We start from the raw sequence: 16,135 nt of genomic DNA, 5'->3' as shown, positions 1-16,135 counted from the left end.
CAAATTGCCTGTGCCTATCATTGTCATGTGAAACACTGGCTCAGTCTGTAAATGGACATGATCTTAGAATGACCTGCCCAGCCAGCTGTTTATTTTATGGTGAGTAAATATCTACAGAACAGTTTTCTTTCTTGGCTGGTCAGGTTTTAAGCTCCAACTTCCACTCACAGTTTAACAGGCATCATTTACCTATGATTATTCAGTCTTTTGCTTTCCTGACATAACCTGCAACTCCAATGGAGAGCAACTCAAAAGTTTCTAAAAGAAATTCTTCCAAGGGAATTCCCTAGTGTCTGGTGGTTAGGACTCAGCTCTCTCACTGCCGGGGGCCCAGGTTTGATCTCTGGTCAGGGAACTAAGATTCCAGTAAGTAGTGCAGCACAGCCCCGCTTCCCACCCACGCCCCCCCCTGCCCCCACCAGAAAAAGAAAAGGAAAGAAATACTTATCTTGTGTTTGCAGGAACTTGGGACATTGTATATTGTTTTTCTTCTTTTGTGAAAAGCATCCAATATCAAAAGGAGAATTTATAGCATAAATATTGTAAGCCAAAGAGTTCACCTCTGCCTCTCTCCAGGCACAGTGTTCAGTCCAGGACTCAAAGTGAGGTTCTAATGGTGGCACACTCAGCTTGAGTAAGAGTGATAATGGAATTGTGGCAGATGGAGGGAGGGGTACCATGAAGTTAACCTTCTTGTCCAGGACTGGACCCCAAAGGAGTTTTGCACATAAATAGGAAAAAAAATTAACACTAATGTTGATAGCTTTGCTCTTGTATTTGTCTTTCTTTATCAATACTCTCTTTTAGAAGACCCGTAGATGGGCAAGTAAGTGAAATTGATGCTCTTCTCAACACTCCCAGCACAACTGAACATGAATTAGTGACTATTTACACTACCCTGTTGTTTGATTTTTTTAAAGGAGGCTCTTTCTGTTTGATCTTATGAATATTGCAGAATTGAGTTGTTCACACATGTCTGTTGTCTCCTGTGGTTGAACTGCCTGGTGTGTTTTGTGTGCTTAATCGGTTCAGTGACGGGTTCCTGAGCCCTCACTCTGTGCTGGCACCTGAAGCACCTGCAGAGAGTAAGACACTTAATCTCCAACCGTCTCCTCAGCGAGTTTACTCTGAGCAGAGACATTCTTTCTCACATGTGATTATGAACCACAGAAGAATATGTTCAGTGACATGCTGAACTATTCAAAATACACCAACTGCAACCCTGTTCAAATGGAGAAGTCAAACCCAACTTAGCTTTCATATAGCAGATGGCACTAGGTATGAGTTTTCCTTGAAGAATGGGTAGTGTTTTCCTTACAGAATAAGTGGAAACATCTTTTCTTAGAAAATGTATTTTATATCTTCTATAAAAATGGTCACTTGAGAAGGAAGTTAAAAGAATAGAAATTACATCTTCTCCAAATATTTTTTTAAAAAGTAAAAGGTACTTTTAAACTGAATTTTCTCACTCTTAACTATGGTGAGGAAGATTGTGGTGATGGGAAGGCCATTAGGACAGAGAGGAAAATAATTAGATTGATGTCTAAAAAGGTGTATTCATGTATTTTTAACATAAATTTTCCACAGACTATGCCAACCTTTTCTTTACAAGCAGAGTCTCCACATTATGTCTCTGTATATAAGAAGGTGAAATCAAGATTAACAAAATCCAAGCTAAGCAATTACTCTATTTGATGACCCTAATTCATATACAAACTTTGGCACAGATTTAATATATTATATTGATGCTTTTTATAGGATATAGCCATGCTGTTAGTTCTTAGTTATGCTAATACATCATTATGCTTATAAGAAAAAGATTTTCTAAGTATAAAGTATTTTTCTTTTCATAGACACTGTATTCTTTTTTTTTTCCATTAGAGATAAAATAAGGAATTCATTGCTAGAGTTCATCTGTAAGTCCAGCAAATGTATCTAGCATTAGAGCTACAAGTTTATGTTCTCTCCTGAACACATGTAGTTTTGTGGAAATGTGTCAAAATTTTATAGTCAATGCATTTAATCTTAGAAAAAACAGTTACCACAGTTTCCTTTAGATCAATGGAAAGCAATGCTTTGAAAGGCAAAATTAACACTTCTCTTTTTCTGCTTAGGTGTTATACGTCATGTTGGCGATGCGTTGAAGGACCATGCATCTAAGTCTCGAGGAAAGATATGTACCATAGGTATCGCCCCCTGGGGAATTGTGGAAAACCAGGAAGACCTGATTGGAAGAGATGTAAGTTCTGGGAGCTGCTCCTCCATGTTACGTCTCATAGAGGTGATATCAAAAGAGTAAAATAAAATTAATCAGGAAAGTCCTAAGTAAGACTTCCCTCTTGTTTTGAATCAGTAGGGTATCAATCAAATCAATCAATCAAAATATCAATCAAATTTTGCAAGTATTCTTGGCCCAGTTATGTTAAAATTAATTACCAAAATGAGCTCATTGACTGATACATAAAATGGGGACTTTTCTTCACCCAGGTCTCCAACTTCTTTGTTATTTGAGTGTCCTTCACCCAAGACAGGAGGCTGCAGAGGGAGATTCTTTCCATTCAAACTTGTGGCTTCCCTTTCCTTTGCTAAATGCTTGAGTGAGGAGTGGGCACACTCCTGAAGATCTTTATTCCCCACTCCAGGACTACTCAGAAGCCCTTGACCAAACTCAGAAGAGTATCACCCTCTCTTTCCTATTCTGATGTCTAGAACCACACATTGAGAGAGAATTTGATCCTATTTTTTTCTGAGTCATCATCTTATTTCTTTTCCTTCCAGGGTCTCATTTTTGTTTGTTTAAAACTTGCAAACAAGTCATTCCTTACCTCCCTTTTAGTTTTTCTCTGCTACTAACAACCATATTTTCCCCTTATGTAATACTTTCCAAAATTCCACTGGTATGGGTTAAACTATGCACACAGATTGCCGGGCATTATTCACTTCCTGTCCCCAATAATTTTAGCAATTAATTATTTATCAATGCTTCTCTAAATCAGATCAATACAATCCTTTGTTCCCAATAAAGACCTGCAATACTGTATAATAAATGTGCTGAGCAGTTTTTTTCTAAGTAACATAAAGTCTGTTTGAGCCAAAAAAATAATTTTTTTTTAATCAGAAAGTTTGAGAAGTAACTGGTCCTAAACCACTTCTTCTATTGTATTACAATATGGTAAAACCTCCTATTTCAGTGAAATACATGCAGTTTTTAAAATACAATGCAAAAACTTTGAATTTAAAAGTCAAAGATCATGAAATGGAAGCAGTGAATAAATATTTTGAATCCTTCAGAACCTTTAAGTAATAAGAAATGTCCATATCTATGCTACCAAATTACATGTAGAAACACAAATCTATTCAGATATACAGAATAAGGAATAAGATAATTTTATCAGTGTAGTTGTCTCTTAACTAAAATGTACTTGCTGTTTTATATCACATAAATATTAAATATCTCAAGCAGCAATTCCCAGATTGTTATGTTGGCAGAACTGACTGGAAAAGTGATTCTAATTTTTTTCAAAGTATCTGAGACTAGTCCTTGTGGAATATATTTTGGTTAATTCTTGCCTTAGATTCCTAATTGACTTTTAAGTATATATCAGTTGTGAACTAGAACAAAAACAGTTCTTAAAGAATTAGAATATGCTAAAATGTCCCCTAATACCAAGAGCATCTAATTGTTCATTTTATTAACAAATGAATTAACTATTTAAAGTGTTGTGATGATTCAGAAGTCATTTTTAAATGTTCACAGTTTCACATCTCTCTTGTAAGCCTGAGTTGTTATTATTCAGCTTTGTAGAGGGAAAACCATTTTGGAACTTTCTCATGCAGATGAACTGTGAATAAATGAAAGCTAATTATTTCTTTATTCAAGATAGAGTAGCCATGTAATTACCTCAGTTGTTTAATCATTTTCAAAGAATCCTGGCACTGCCTTTCTGTGTCATTTTGTCTGTCTTATAATTCTATATGATTGCAAAAAGGCAGTACTTTTATTGTGTTCACTTTCTTTGCTGGGTTAGAAAAATCACCTCTAATTCATTTTCCTCCAATTCTAGCTTTTTTTTTTATTTTGCCTCCTCACGTTCTCCTCTTTTTCACTCTCCTTTTCTTTCTTCCTGTATTTCTTACCAGTGCTATGCCTATAGGAACTTGTGCCTATGCCAATAGGGCTTACTTACATTATCTGATTTCCCAGTGAAAAACTGGTCTTGATCCCAGTGCAGAGAGCAGAAAAAGCTACTTATAAGTTCAGTAAAATGTGCACATTCATTGTCCCTGCTTACAGGGGTCTAATAAAGGCAAGTCATGGCTCACCAAGATCCAAGTGAACTTGCAGAGAGACTGAGAAAAGGAAATAAAATTGGCAGGTTGTAGAAAGTACAGGAATAACAATTGTATTTTTGTTCTTTAGTAAACCTTTGACCAAGATCTATTGCATTTCAACCATTCTGGCATATTTTCCCCCAACCTGGGAAACCAGAATATGCATAGGATTTCTCAGGCTCTTATATAATAATAGTGTTTGTTTTTCAGTGATAGTGTCTGTAAATTATTTGGCGCAAAAGTGCTGTTTCTGGTGTACAGGATTTATGACATAGCTTAAGAGACATTTTAATATGTGTTTATTATTCTAATGTGATCATTTAAAAGGAATATGATGTCAGGCTATCATAAAAGAAGTATTTGAATGAAATATTGGTAGTCACTGGTGAAAATCCCCCCAAAATTCATTGAAATAGAAGTGTTGTCTGGTAAGCTTTTTTAAGTAGTTACAATAATTTTCATAACTGGCTTGATTTAATACCTTCTATCTTTTTTCTTCCATTTTATATAAACAAACTCACATGTAATAAAATCAAAAAGGAAACCTTTTGATATTAGACATCAGGTAGCAGAGGAAAACAACCAACATATTATTAAAATTCCTGGCCATTTCAGAATTCTATCAAAATGCAATCATTTGATAACATAGGATTGTTGCATTTTTGCTCAAGTGTATATATATATCCCAAAATAAGATTGAAGTGGCACAAAATAAATGTCAACGGAAATCTAGGAAATTTACTTGAAATAAAAATATAAGGATAAAAGAAAGGCTCTGTATCTAACGCCAAATATTTTATTACAGTAGATTTATATCTAAACCAATAGAAAATATAGATCAGTTTATCTCTATGGGACTGGCTGTCAGATGAGCCTTTTAGAAGCTGAAAATTCAATTGTTACCAGAATTATGTTACTGATAGAAGTAGTAGACATCACAGTTGCATTGCTATTCATCTTAGAATTTGAATATACCTTTGGAATGGCACCATAAATTCAAATACTAGTCCTAAAAATAAAGAAGAAAGTTTAATTTGCCCTAGGGAGTGCTTGTAGGTACTCTAAAGCACTTACCTCCCTTCAAGTCTTATCTCTGAACTAGACTTTAAAGATACAGGACATGTATCTTTGGATTCTGACTTCAAATTAGAGCCACACGCATAGTAGATACTCAATAAATATTGAGGAAGATGATTGGCCATGATGAAATTCAGGCTTCTGGGAAAACAAAACATTGTGGGGAAAATATATAATAATAAATCTTATCTGGTTCACAACTTTACCACAACTTCATCTCTACTTATTACAGAGCTTGAACATACTATAGTAACTATAGTGAGGGATTTTTTTACCCAAGCATCTGCATGAAAAACTATTTTCTTACATAGTAGCTCAAATTGGGATGTGAATGGTGAAAGCTCTACATGTTGGATAGGGAGACAAACAAATGTGGAGCCAAACAGGCTCTTCTCTAACCCCTTTGAATCAGATGCATGATCCTCTTGACTGAGTGATAGAACTAGCCTTAATTCTTTAAATGTGAATACCTTCAACTCTGTTTAACCAAATATTTTCAATTAATAAATAAAACAACAGACTTTAATGAAGAATAATGCTGTGAATACTGATATAATAACAATTTTTGCCCTGCTGTTAGACCCGAAAATGAATATTGCTCAGCTCTTAAGTTTAATTCTACCACTGTGAGTTTCCGTATTATTCCTACTGCTCCTTTCTTCCATTGCCCAGAATCCTGTACTGCCCTCAAACGAAGCTCAAGCTTCCCTTCCACCATGACAGTTTCCCTGACTTCACCCACAATGTCATATCTTTGATTACAGTTCTCCCACAACCATCTTACTCCTCAACTTAATTAAAAACTCATCAAATATAAGGATTAAATTGTTTTCTTGTTAACCATCATACTCTGCATAACATGAGGTATTGACATGTCACTGAAACTCTGAGATTTTATTTCTTTGCCTCTAAATTGACTATAAAAATCACTTGTTCTCTCTGTTTTATAAAACTTACATGAGCATAATCATAATAGTAACTTTAATTTGTGTGTGTGTGTGAGAGAGAGAGAGAGCTTTTATTTGAGCAAGCTCTCTGTGATTATATATATTAACCTTCTGAGCTATGTTCTATTTCATAAGAAAACTAAATAATGATTAGGCCAAGATTCACTGTCTCCAAAGCCCATACTCAATTAGTAGTATGCCAGGTGGTCTATAAGAAAATATTTAATGATATGTTTTTATTGTTAGTTGAGATACTGGCAGGTATTTTATGCCTGTCGATTGAACTCAAAATTAGAATAAAAAAAAAGTAGTCTCAATGAGAGTGACCAGAGCCCTTTTATTTGTCTCTAAAATACTCTCAATCTGCAATTATGATAATGAAAGTGTTGCCAGTGTGAATTGGTAAGAATATGATCTGGGGAACTGAATGGCCTAGATTTACATCCCAGCTACACAATTTATTACTTATGTAACATTGGGCAAGTTTCTTAATCACACCGTGTTAAGTTTCACCAGCAGTAAAATGGGAAGGATGATAGTGAGACTAAAAACAACAACTTCTGAGCACCATTATAAGAATTAAATGAATTGTGATTTTCACATGACTCATTTCAGACTGAGCTTCTTGCTTTAGAAAACAGTCTGACCAGAATTGTTTCAGGTAATTTAATAGTTTCTGAAGCCTTTATGATTTGTCTTTTCCAAAATTTAAATTAATAAAACATGCCAAATGAAAAATCTAGACATGATTACAAGAAAAAGCACTTTTCATCTTAACCTGAGGATGAAGTTTGTGTTTGGGTAGATTTTCAAAGCATCATCTCATGTGGTTGTTAAATTATCTTGAATTCAATGATATCTTTTATTTTCCCTAAACTATACATTTATTTTCAGAATTTTATAAACTTTAAAAGTTGTTACCTTTAACTGGAAAGTGTTCTTTTGATGTCATTTTTATAGTTTAAGCCAAGAAATATCAAGTTTAATAATGCAATTGGTGGATAATTCTAGTACAGTTTTCAAGTCAATATATTTTTCACTTCAAATGCAAGCCAAATGTGAACTTCATATTGTAAGCTCAGAAAACCTCCCAAGAGTGTCCTTATGTGATATTTGATGGAATTCTATGATAGGTTAGATAAGATATATTCAAAGGATGTGAGAGGAGAAATTGGGACAAGGAGACCCAACCAATGCTGTACAGTCATAAAGGAGCCAATGCTAGCTAACCCTGGACCACACTCAGGTTCAGGACTACATTCAGTTGCATGACAATGCAGTTTCAGTAAGCAGTGTTGAATTTGGATTTGGACATGTTGGTTTCAAAGTTCCTTTGAAATATCTATGTGAAATTGTCCAGCAGGACTGTGAGAAAGATCTTGTTACCCACTTACTTTCAGAAGGTGTCTGCATATAGATGACAGCTGCTGCTGCTGCTGCTAAGTCACTTCGGTCATGTCCGACTCTGTGCGACCCCATAGATAGCAGCCCACCAGGCTCCCCCGTCCCTGGGACTTTCCAGGCAAGAGTACTGGAATGGGGTGCCATAGCCTAGATGACAGCTGAAGCTACTGCAATACAGGAGAGGATGCAGGAAGGGTCTGAGGATATCCCAGATCCTGGTGTTAGCCAATATTTAATGCTTGAGCAGAGAGAAGCAGCCTGCAAATGGAGACCAGAGGAAAGGCTAAGAGGGAGAAGCAAAGCAGAGAGTGTTACGGAAGTCAAGGGGAGAGTGTGCTTCAAAAGGATAGAGTGAAGGGCAATGCCTAGTATAACTGAAGGACTAAGGAAGATAAGGACTTGGAAGCATTCACTCAATTTGTCAAGACAGACATCATTTGCATCACTGATCAAAGCTGTTTCAGAAGCCAAATGAAGGATCAAGCCACATTTCAATAGGCTGAAGAGGGGAAAAAAGTAGAGATGGCAAGTGGAAACTACCTTTTAGAGGTTTAGCTGAGATGAAGAGAACAGACATGAGTAGCCAAAGGGAACCATAGTTGGAGGGATTTTTTTCTTCAAAACTGGGAGAGATTTGAGTTTGTTTGTGTTTATGGTATAAATGGAGTTAGGGATGGTGAGGAGATAATTGATGAAATAAGTCCCAGAGTGGCCCTGTGGTGAAATAAATCCCAGAGTGGCCCTGTGGTGATGAGAGCTAAAGGGGAGATTAACCATCTGTACCCTTGCAACCAAAGGAGAAGGAGAAAAGCTATGTAGGCAAAGAGTTGATGGTAGGATGTTGACATTTAGCTGGAGGTTTACCATTTATCACAGAAATAATAATATCAACACTATTGTAGAGCTTAATATCAGCATCCAACTAAGCATTTTACACAGACAGTCATTTAATTATCATAATGGCACTCAAAAGTTATTTTTAGTATCCCCATTTTACTAATGAGAGAAATTAAACATGATGAAATTAAGTAACTTGTCCAGTGTTACATAACTAATAAGTTGTGTAGCTGGGATGTAAACCTAGGCCAGCCAGTACTCTCAATCATATCCTTACTTATTATGCAATATTACTTCTCCATATATAAGCAACAGTCATTTATTTGAATTCATATGTGGATTGTTTCATGAGTTTTATATCTCACTGAACTCTAAAAATGCCCCAATGAGGTGGCCTATAATTGTAATAATCTCTATTTACAAACAGAGACACTGACACACAGATGGTAAATAACCTGCTTAAAGTCAACCAACTGGGAAGTGTTTAAGCACAGGAATGAGCTAATCTGCTGAATGAGGATATACAGTGTTTGGGGTCAGACATATGAGGAGAGTGGAGGGTGGTAGTCATTGCCCCAGTGGAGAACAAGAACCAGGACTAATCGGAGCCCAGAGATGGAATGCTGGGCAACTCAAAGGACCCAGGGTCACTAGAAGTTATGAAATTGTGATGCATCAGTGAATCCAGCATAGAGGGAAAAGAATACGTTTTGAAATCTCAAAGAAGATAATAATAATATACTATTATATTACCTATCTATCACTGTATAACAGATTACCTCAAAACTTAATGGCTTAAGACATATTCATTATCTCACAGTTTCTGAAGATCAGAAATTTGTGAACGACTTACCTGGGTTCTGAGTTGGGGTCTCTCTTAAGGTCACAGTCAAGTTGTAAGTTGGGGCTACATCATCTGAAGGCTTGAATGGGGCTGGAGTGCCTTCTTCCAAGATGACTCAGTCACATGGCTTTTGGGGAGAGTTCTCACCAAGTCGACCTATCCAGAAGGGTGCCTTATTCATGGCACCTGGCTCACCCCAGAGTAAGTGATTCAAGAGAGAGCAAAGAGGAAGCCCCTTATGACCTAGTTTTGGAAGCCACACACCATCCCTTTTGATTCAATGAATACTTAGAAGTGAGTCACTGAATCCAGCCATACTAAGGAAAGATTTTCCAAGAATTTCTAAATATATTTTAAAATCACCCCACTGATACATGGTGATTTCTAAAGCAAGGAACCTCTTTCAAAACTTAAGGTCTTTTCCCACAACCAGCAAGCACTGTGTCTGAGTGGTACACAGTTCCCCTCAGGACAGGGCAGAAGGAGGCGAGCCTATTTGAGCAGAAAGCCTGAAATGTGGATGGTGCAACTCTCTGAAGCCCATGAGTTGAACACATTTTCAAAGTGCTGTAAAATGATGCATTTGTTTTCCTGTGGATTTTAGTGGGAGTCAAGCAGCTAAAGTATCTGGGCATTCTTTACAGATGGATTTCTGGGTTTGCTGGTTTCTTGTTTGGATTGCAGAGCTGAGAAACAGTGTCTGGGTTTCGGTGTGACCCTGCTTTATACCTAGACTTACAGCTGAGCTGCCTGAATAGGAAACAACAAGCCAGTGCCCTGTTAGCTTAGGCTTCACTGTAATTTTAAGGATGCACTGTGCCTTTCTTTTTTTCTTTAATATCATTCTCTCAGTCCCCTTATTTCTTTATCTCAGACACAGAGGTGATTTCCCACTGCTCTGCAGTATCCTCTTTTCTCTCCCAGAAACACATGCCTGATCCTAAGAGAACCCTGCCACTCCTTTTGTTTCTCTCTCTCCAAAGCACAAATCCCATTTTGCTGCTGCTGCCTTTCTTGACCTCTGTCTACTATCTAGTTCTAGAGGCCTCATCTGGAAATAATATGATCAGCTGTCAGAAGGATTTTAATGCCTGGCTGAGTCACTGACAAAAATGTCCAACAGCAAAACCAACCATAATATCCTTTGGAAATTTAAAATCAGGCTGGGTCCTCAGTCTTTCCTCTAAACATCTCCTATCCTGTAAAGAAAATTAAGGTCCACATGTGATTTAGAGGGAACAGTGTGCTTAGTGGGGCAGATTTGGCCAAGACACTTCACATCTCTGAGGTGTTATAGTTTTGTCTTTAAAATAAGCATGAAATGGATTAATCCACTTAAAATGTCTATCATAGTGCCTGGCATGCAATATGATAAAAGAACGCTAATTTTCTTCCTGTAAAAATTATAATCATGGTTCTATTAGGAGGGAAAGAGTGATTCAGTGGGCTGTACATCCCCTACCCTGTTATTGCCTGGGCTGGTTGCTACAAACCTCACCAGGTAGTAAGATCTGGGATTGCAGAAGGCTTGTGATTGATGACTCAAAAACCTGATTTAGTTCAATCCAGTTCTATTCAGGAAAGAAGTCACAGATACCTAAACACCTCTTGCATTGTGGAAAGCACCACAAAATGGAAGAGACCCCCAAGATATGAGCAAACTACTTTTTGTAGCCAAAACACATAACAGTTATTGTTCTGTACTAACTTGGGAAAGGCAAGTGTATTTTTTAATATAGACTGTTCAGACTCAACTTTAGAGATAGAAAACCTTTAAAATTTATAGTCAAGTCCTCTACCTTACAGATGAGAAACTACCATCCAAAAAGTTTATTTTGATAAATATATTTTGAACATTTATTTCAGATATTACCTAGATGCAAGATTATATGTCTCTTTAAGCCAGTCCAGTACTTACCACATACATTTCCTAGAGAAATTCTGAATGTGTGAATGAATGAATGTGTTAGGTAGTTAGAATAGGAAAAAGGAGTCCAAAATGCCAGTGGATAAAAGGCAAAGGAGGTAGAAGCATGAAACTGGAACCAAGGAAGGTCCGAGGATGGGAGTGAGAACCTCAGGTGAAACAAACAGCCCTCCTGGCTAGCCTAATTTACATAGGGCAGGCTCAGGGGGAGGAGAAAAAAAAAATATTAAAAAAAGGAGCTAAAATTGAGCCCCTCCCTTTTTTTGGCTGACCCGCCCTCACGCCTCAAGGATGTATTTTCCTTTGCCTGCCAAATAGAACTGAGCAGTAACTAAGCTGTAACACTGGTCCTCCATTTCAAATTTTTGCTGCGGTGAGACATAACCGTGGAAATTACACACTCCCCCAACAAATAAATTCAAAGACTTGCTCAGGTCACAAACTAGTAATTAGAGGAACTACAACTTAAAGTTCCATCTCCTGACTTCCTACTAGGTACTCCCAGGTGAGACCAGAACATGCATAAAATAGCTAGGAAAATTCCAGCCGGTGTCCTATATCAACTCCCACATGATTGATTAAAGCCTATCCAAGTAGAACAGATGCTCCTGAACGATGTTCAATTCTTCCACAGTGTCTCTAGATCAGTTCTCTCCTGACAATGATAATGCCCCTACAAATGTCCTGTATAAAGACCCTCCACCTCATTAACTCCTTGAGCAATTTCTGTTACATTCCGTCTTTGTTGAAAAGTCAAGGTACACAGAAGCCTTGGAACCAGACATTACCAAGCAGACAATACAAAGTGGGGTACAGTAGATTAATGAATGACACACTAAGTATCAAAAATCCATTTCTGTGCAGATTTCCCTTCTATGTATAGATACCAATGTAGTTACCAATCATGAAGATCACTTGATATGCAGACCTTTCAGACACCATTCACCCTTCTAAACACAAATTCCTCATTTGAACTGTAAAATATTATTTGAGTGATTCTCTTCTCAGTTCTCTCAAGGGTGGTATGTAACATGTACCATCCTGTATTCTTAGGGGAGAAAATGATCTGTTATATACAATCAATACTGCAGAACATCAGAGTCTGAGTCTCCCAGGAAACACTGGCTGAGAAATGTGCTGGAGTAATCTGTATACCTACGGGTCACAGTTGTTCTTGCTATGCATACATGCACCTGCCCATACACACACGTTTCCCAAAACATCCTCTTTTAATGAGTTCTCAACAATAAAAATGCATGCATTACCTCCAGAATTTTGTCAGAGGGAAAAGTTCATTTGTATTCATGTGCTACAAAGGCATTATTTTTTTCTATTTGAAAAACATAACAGGAAGATCAGCATATCTTTTGTAGATATGCAAATTGTAAGTTGAGCAAAAATAGACTGCTAGTATGTTTGTTATGAGGAATATTAAGTAGATTTTGTAGAAAAGTTGGACCCAAGTGCATTCCTCTGAAGTATTTGGGAAATTGTTTCCAACTCTGTATTTAATCAGCAAACATTTCCAGAATATCACCATCTTAAATGATCTACGAGGACATAAAAAGGAAAAAACCTTGCATATTGTAAGCAACTGATTATTAATTTGTTTTCTTTACTTATATTGATTAGCTTAAATACCTGTGTTAAATAGAAGTCAATGATGTGTCTCCCATCATTTCATTTTGGTCACTAGTTTGCAATTGGAAAATCAGTTTATAGTTGGTAAAATAAAGCCCAACTTGACAGGGAATTCACATTTGTAGATTGCCTGAAAAATCTACCAGGCATGGTGCCAGTTACTTACAGTAACTATACTTGCCAGTTACACTATAATCTCATCTAATCCCCATGAGGTAAGCTGTTTTATCATTTCCTTTTTACAGATTAAAAATGTGAGATTCATATTCACACACTGTTGACAGAACTGGGATTTGAAGAGATTTCCATGCCCTAAATGTTCATGATTGTTCTAGGAGTCAACATACCTTCTTCCAGTGATGACTAGAAAATAATTTAGGACATTAACTTATTTTTTGGATTTATATCCTCTATTATTCAGCAGAAAAATATCTCTGCCAAAATATAGCCACCTTTAAGTTATCTTAACATAAGATTCAAAGAAATGGGAGCAGTAAAAGAAGAAATTAAAATTCATGAGTGACACTGTAAACTTGACCCTCCTATCATAACTAATTCAGATGTTTAGTATTTCTAAAGAGCTGATACACCATGTTTCACAAGAAAAGAAAGTAAAAACTCTGAAGACTGAAGTACCAATTTCCTTGGAATATTGTGGTAGGGGAAACAGATATATAGAATATAGTCAGATGATTTAATTATGTTCTTTTAATCTCAGATCATGGTAATTATGTCAGGTTGGCCCGGAAGCATTTCACTCCTTTATTCATTTGAAAATGTCAGTTTCACTTAGGGTCTTTAATTAGGTTCGCAAGAATTAGAAAACCTGCCCCGTATCTCAGCTAGAACAAGTGTCTAGGGTTCACCATCATTAACCTCTAGAAAATCTACATTCCCCTCACAGAACTGCTTTAGGGTTCCCTCTTTCTTGGCATGGAGCCTTGGGGAACTGCTGTTAGGAAAGAAACAACAGTAACCTAAAGTGTTTTGTCCAAAAGTACAATGCATAGACACTTTAAGAATAGGAGAAAGTCTTCTGCTAAGTCTTTTTCAACAAACCATTAACATTTATTAACTTGCACTCCGCAGTAGAAGGAATGTTTTATGATCAAAAACAAGTAACAACAAAATGGAAATTTTAACCACAAGTGACCTACTCTTTCAGTGATAAAGAACTCAGGATGGGGTTAGCCAACCACTCTCTCTGTAGTTCAGGCGTGAGGGGACTCTCATTCACTCATCTAGACAAAAGAGTAATTGAATATAGCTCCATGTGATTACTGGAAGCAATAATCACAAATTCATGGGCTTTCTTTATCAATGAGAGCCAATAAGAATGAAGCCATGAATTAATGTTATATTATGGTATATTAACAAATAAAGACATATTTAAAAGGACTGAAGGATATTTCAAAAGCTCAGAATTACCCATTTTAAGTTTAGATTAGATAAATTCCCAAACAATTCAGATAAGAGAGAGTTTTTAATTTTCAACTGTCTCAAGTTTTATTTAAATTAATTTATTCACTATTCATTGAGTAGATTCCATTTTCCAGGCACATAGAAATGTAGGGTTTTGAATCAGCATCAAGGTGTAAAATATGACTTTTATGAGATCTTTTCTACTGACACTGTCTTTATTAAATCACTTTGTAATTCCTTTTTCAAGCTACTCAATCTTACTACAGCTTTTCCTGGTGAATTATTTCATACCAAAAATGAACAAGAGCATCTCAACTCTATAATTAATATATACACCGCATAAAGGCACAGAAATAAAAGCCCCTTCACATTTATTTCTGTCTTGTCAATTTCAGTGATTCAGTACAGATATAACCGTATGGAGTTTGTATAAGAATGAGTTTGTATAACAATAAGGAGAATGAATAACCATGGACTTGGAATCAGGCAGACCTGGATGTGAATTCTGGTTCTGTGTGTAGTAAACTCTTATAAAACCTATGTCATCTCCATGTCTGTTTCCTCGTATACACAATAAACATTACAGCATCTACCTTGCATGATTGTTTCAAGGAGAATAGATAATGTATAAAGAAACTAGCTCACAATAGGTTTTGTTTTTCTTTTTAGATCAAAAGTCTAAAAGACCATACTAAGTATTGTTCTGTTTTAGCTAGTATAATTCACCGTGAAATTCAGATAACACAACCAAAAAATACAACAGAGATGAACATTTTAAGCCTGATTCATATTAATCTCATGGGACAGCTATTTTTACATTCAGAGTTTCCACTTAAGGTGTCTAATAAGAACAGTGTAGATTTTTAAATAATAGACCTTCAGATTGCTGAATGAGAGCAGTCACTCCTACTCACTTCCCTACCCTCCATCCCTAACCCTCCACTATACTCCCGAATCATGAGTGCTCTTCTGTGCCTGTTAGAGTGTGGACACGATAGAGAGAAGAAACATAGAAACAAAATAAACCTAAAAATTATTTTTGGTTCATTAACATATATAAACAATCAACTTCAAGGCTTATCTCAGTAACCAATCTTCAGATAAAGGTCGGATGCTCCATAATGTACAACCAGGAGATTAACACCAGACTATAATCATTTAACGAATGAAGTCAGGTGACTTGGGGTATACCAGGCTTTATCTAATGAAAGTTCTTGACTTATAATTCTTATTTTACTAATCATTGCTAGCTATGGCTATATTATTTTCTATGTCACTTGTTTCACTGAGCCTGTGATATACTGCTGAACTGACAGTTCCATATGAGATCAATAATTGTAATAATGTGACTCTGGGTATGGGAAAAAGCAGCAAGAGGAAATGTTTTCCTGGACCAGGAGGCTAGTAAGACAGTGGTCCAGAGACTTTTCCTACTTGCAAGGCCTGGTCCAATTTTAGCACACTGAGTGGCCCATCACTTCCCTAGACCTGGGAATGAGCCTTCCCAGCACCGCGGGACACAATGGCCATGAAATGGTGTCACATGGTCAGATATGTGGCTATGAAGGGACCCTGTTGCCTGGAAGTTGGTACTTGCCAGCTGCCTCTACAAAGATTACATCATGACCATTGCAAGCTGCTGACCTTCAACACCCACTGAAAGAAGTTCAGGGTGAAAATCAGGAATGAGGCACTCTGTGTTCT

At 36.7% G+C, this 16,135-nt stretch overlaps 1 protein-coding gene across 7 annotated transcripts in view; it reads left to right on the top strand.

Moving 5' to 3' along the window:
- Positions 1-16,135, top strand: part of TRPM3 (transient receptor potential cation channel subfamily M member 3) — a 974,199-nt gene that overhangs the window by 695,560 nt on the left and 262,504 nt on the right. For all 7 annotated transcript variants that reach the window (XM_088837934.1, XM_088837932.1, XM_088837936.1 and 4 more), the window contains exon 5: positions 2,115-2,239. In XM_088837934.1, the coding sequence (XP_088694060.1) occupies positions 2,115-2,239 (125 nt within the window). The remainder of the gene's footprint in view (positions 1-2,114; positions 2,240-16,135) is intronic.

This window comes from Moschus berezovskii, chromosome 7 (genome assembly GCF_049115385.1).
Source record: "Moschus berezovskii isolate FMDL1 chromosome 7, NW_MosBer_1.0, whole genome shotgun sequence".
Classification (NCBI taxonomy): domain Eukaryota; kingdom Metazoa; phylum Chordata; class Mammalia; order Artiodactyla; family Moschidae; genus Moschus; species Moschus berezovskii.
This window is presented reverse-complemented; position numbering and strand designations above follow the sequence as displayed.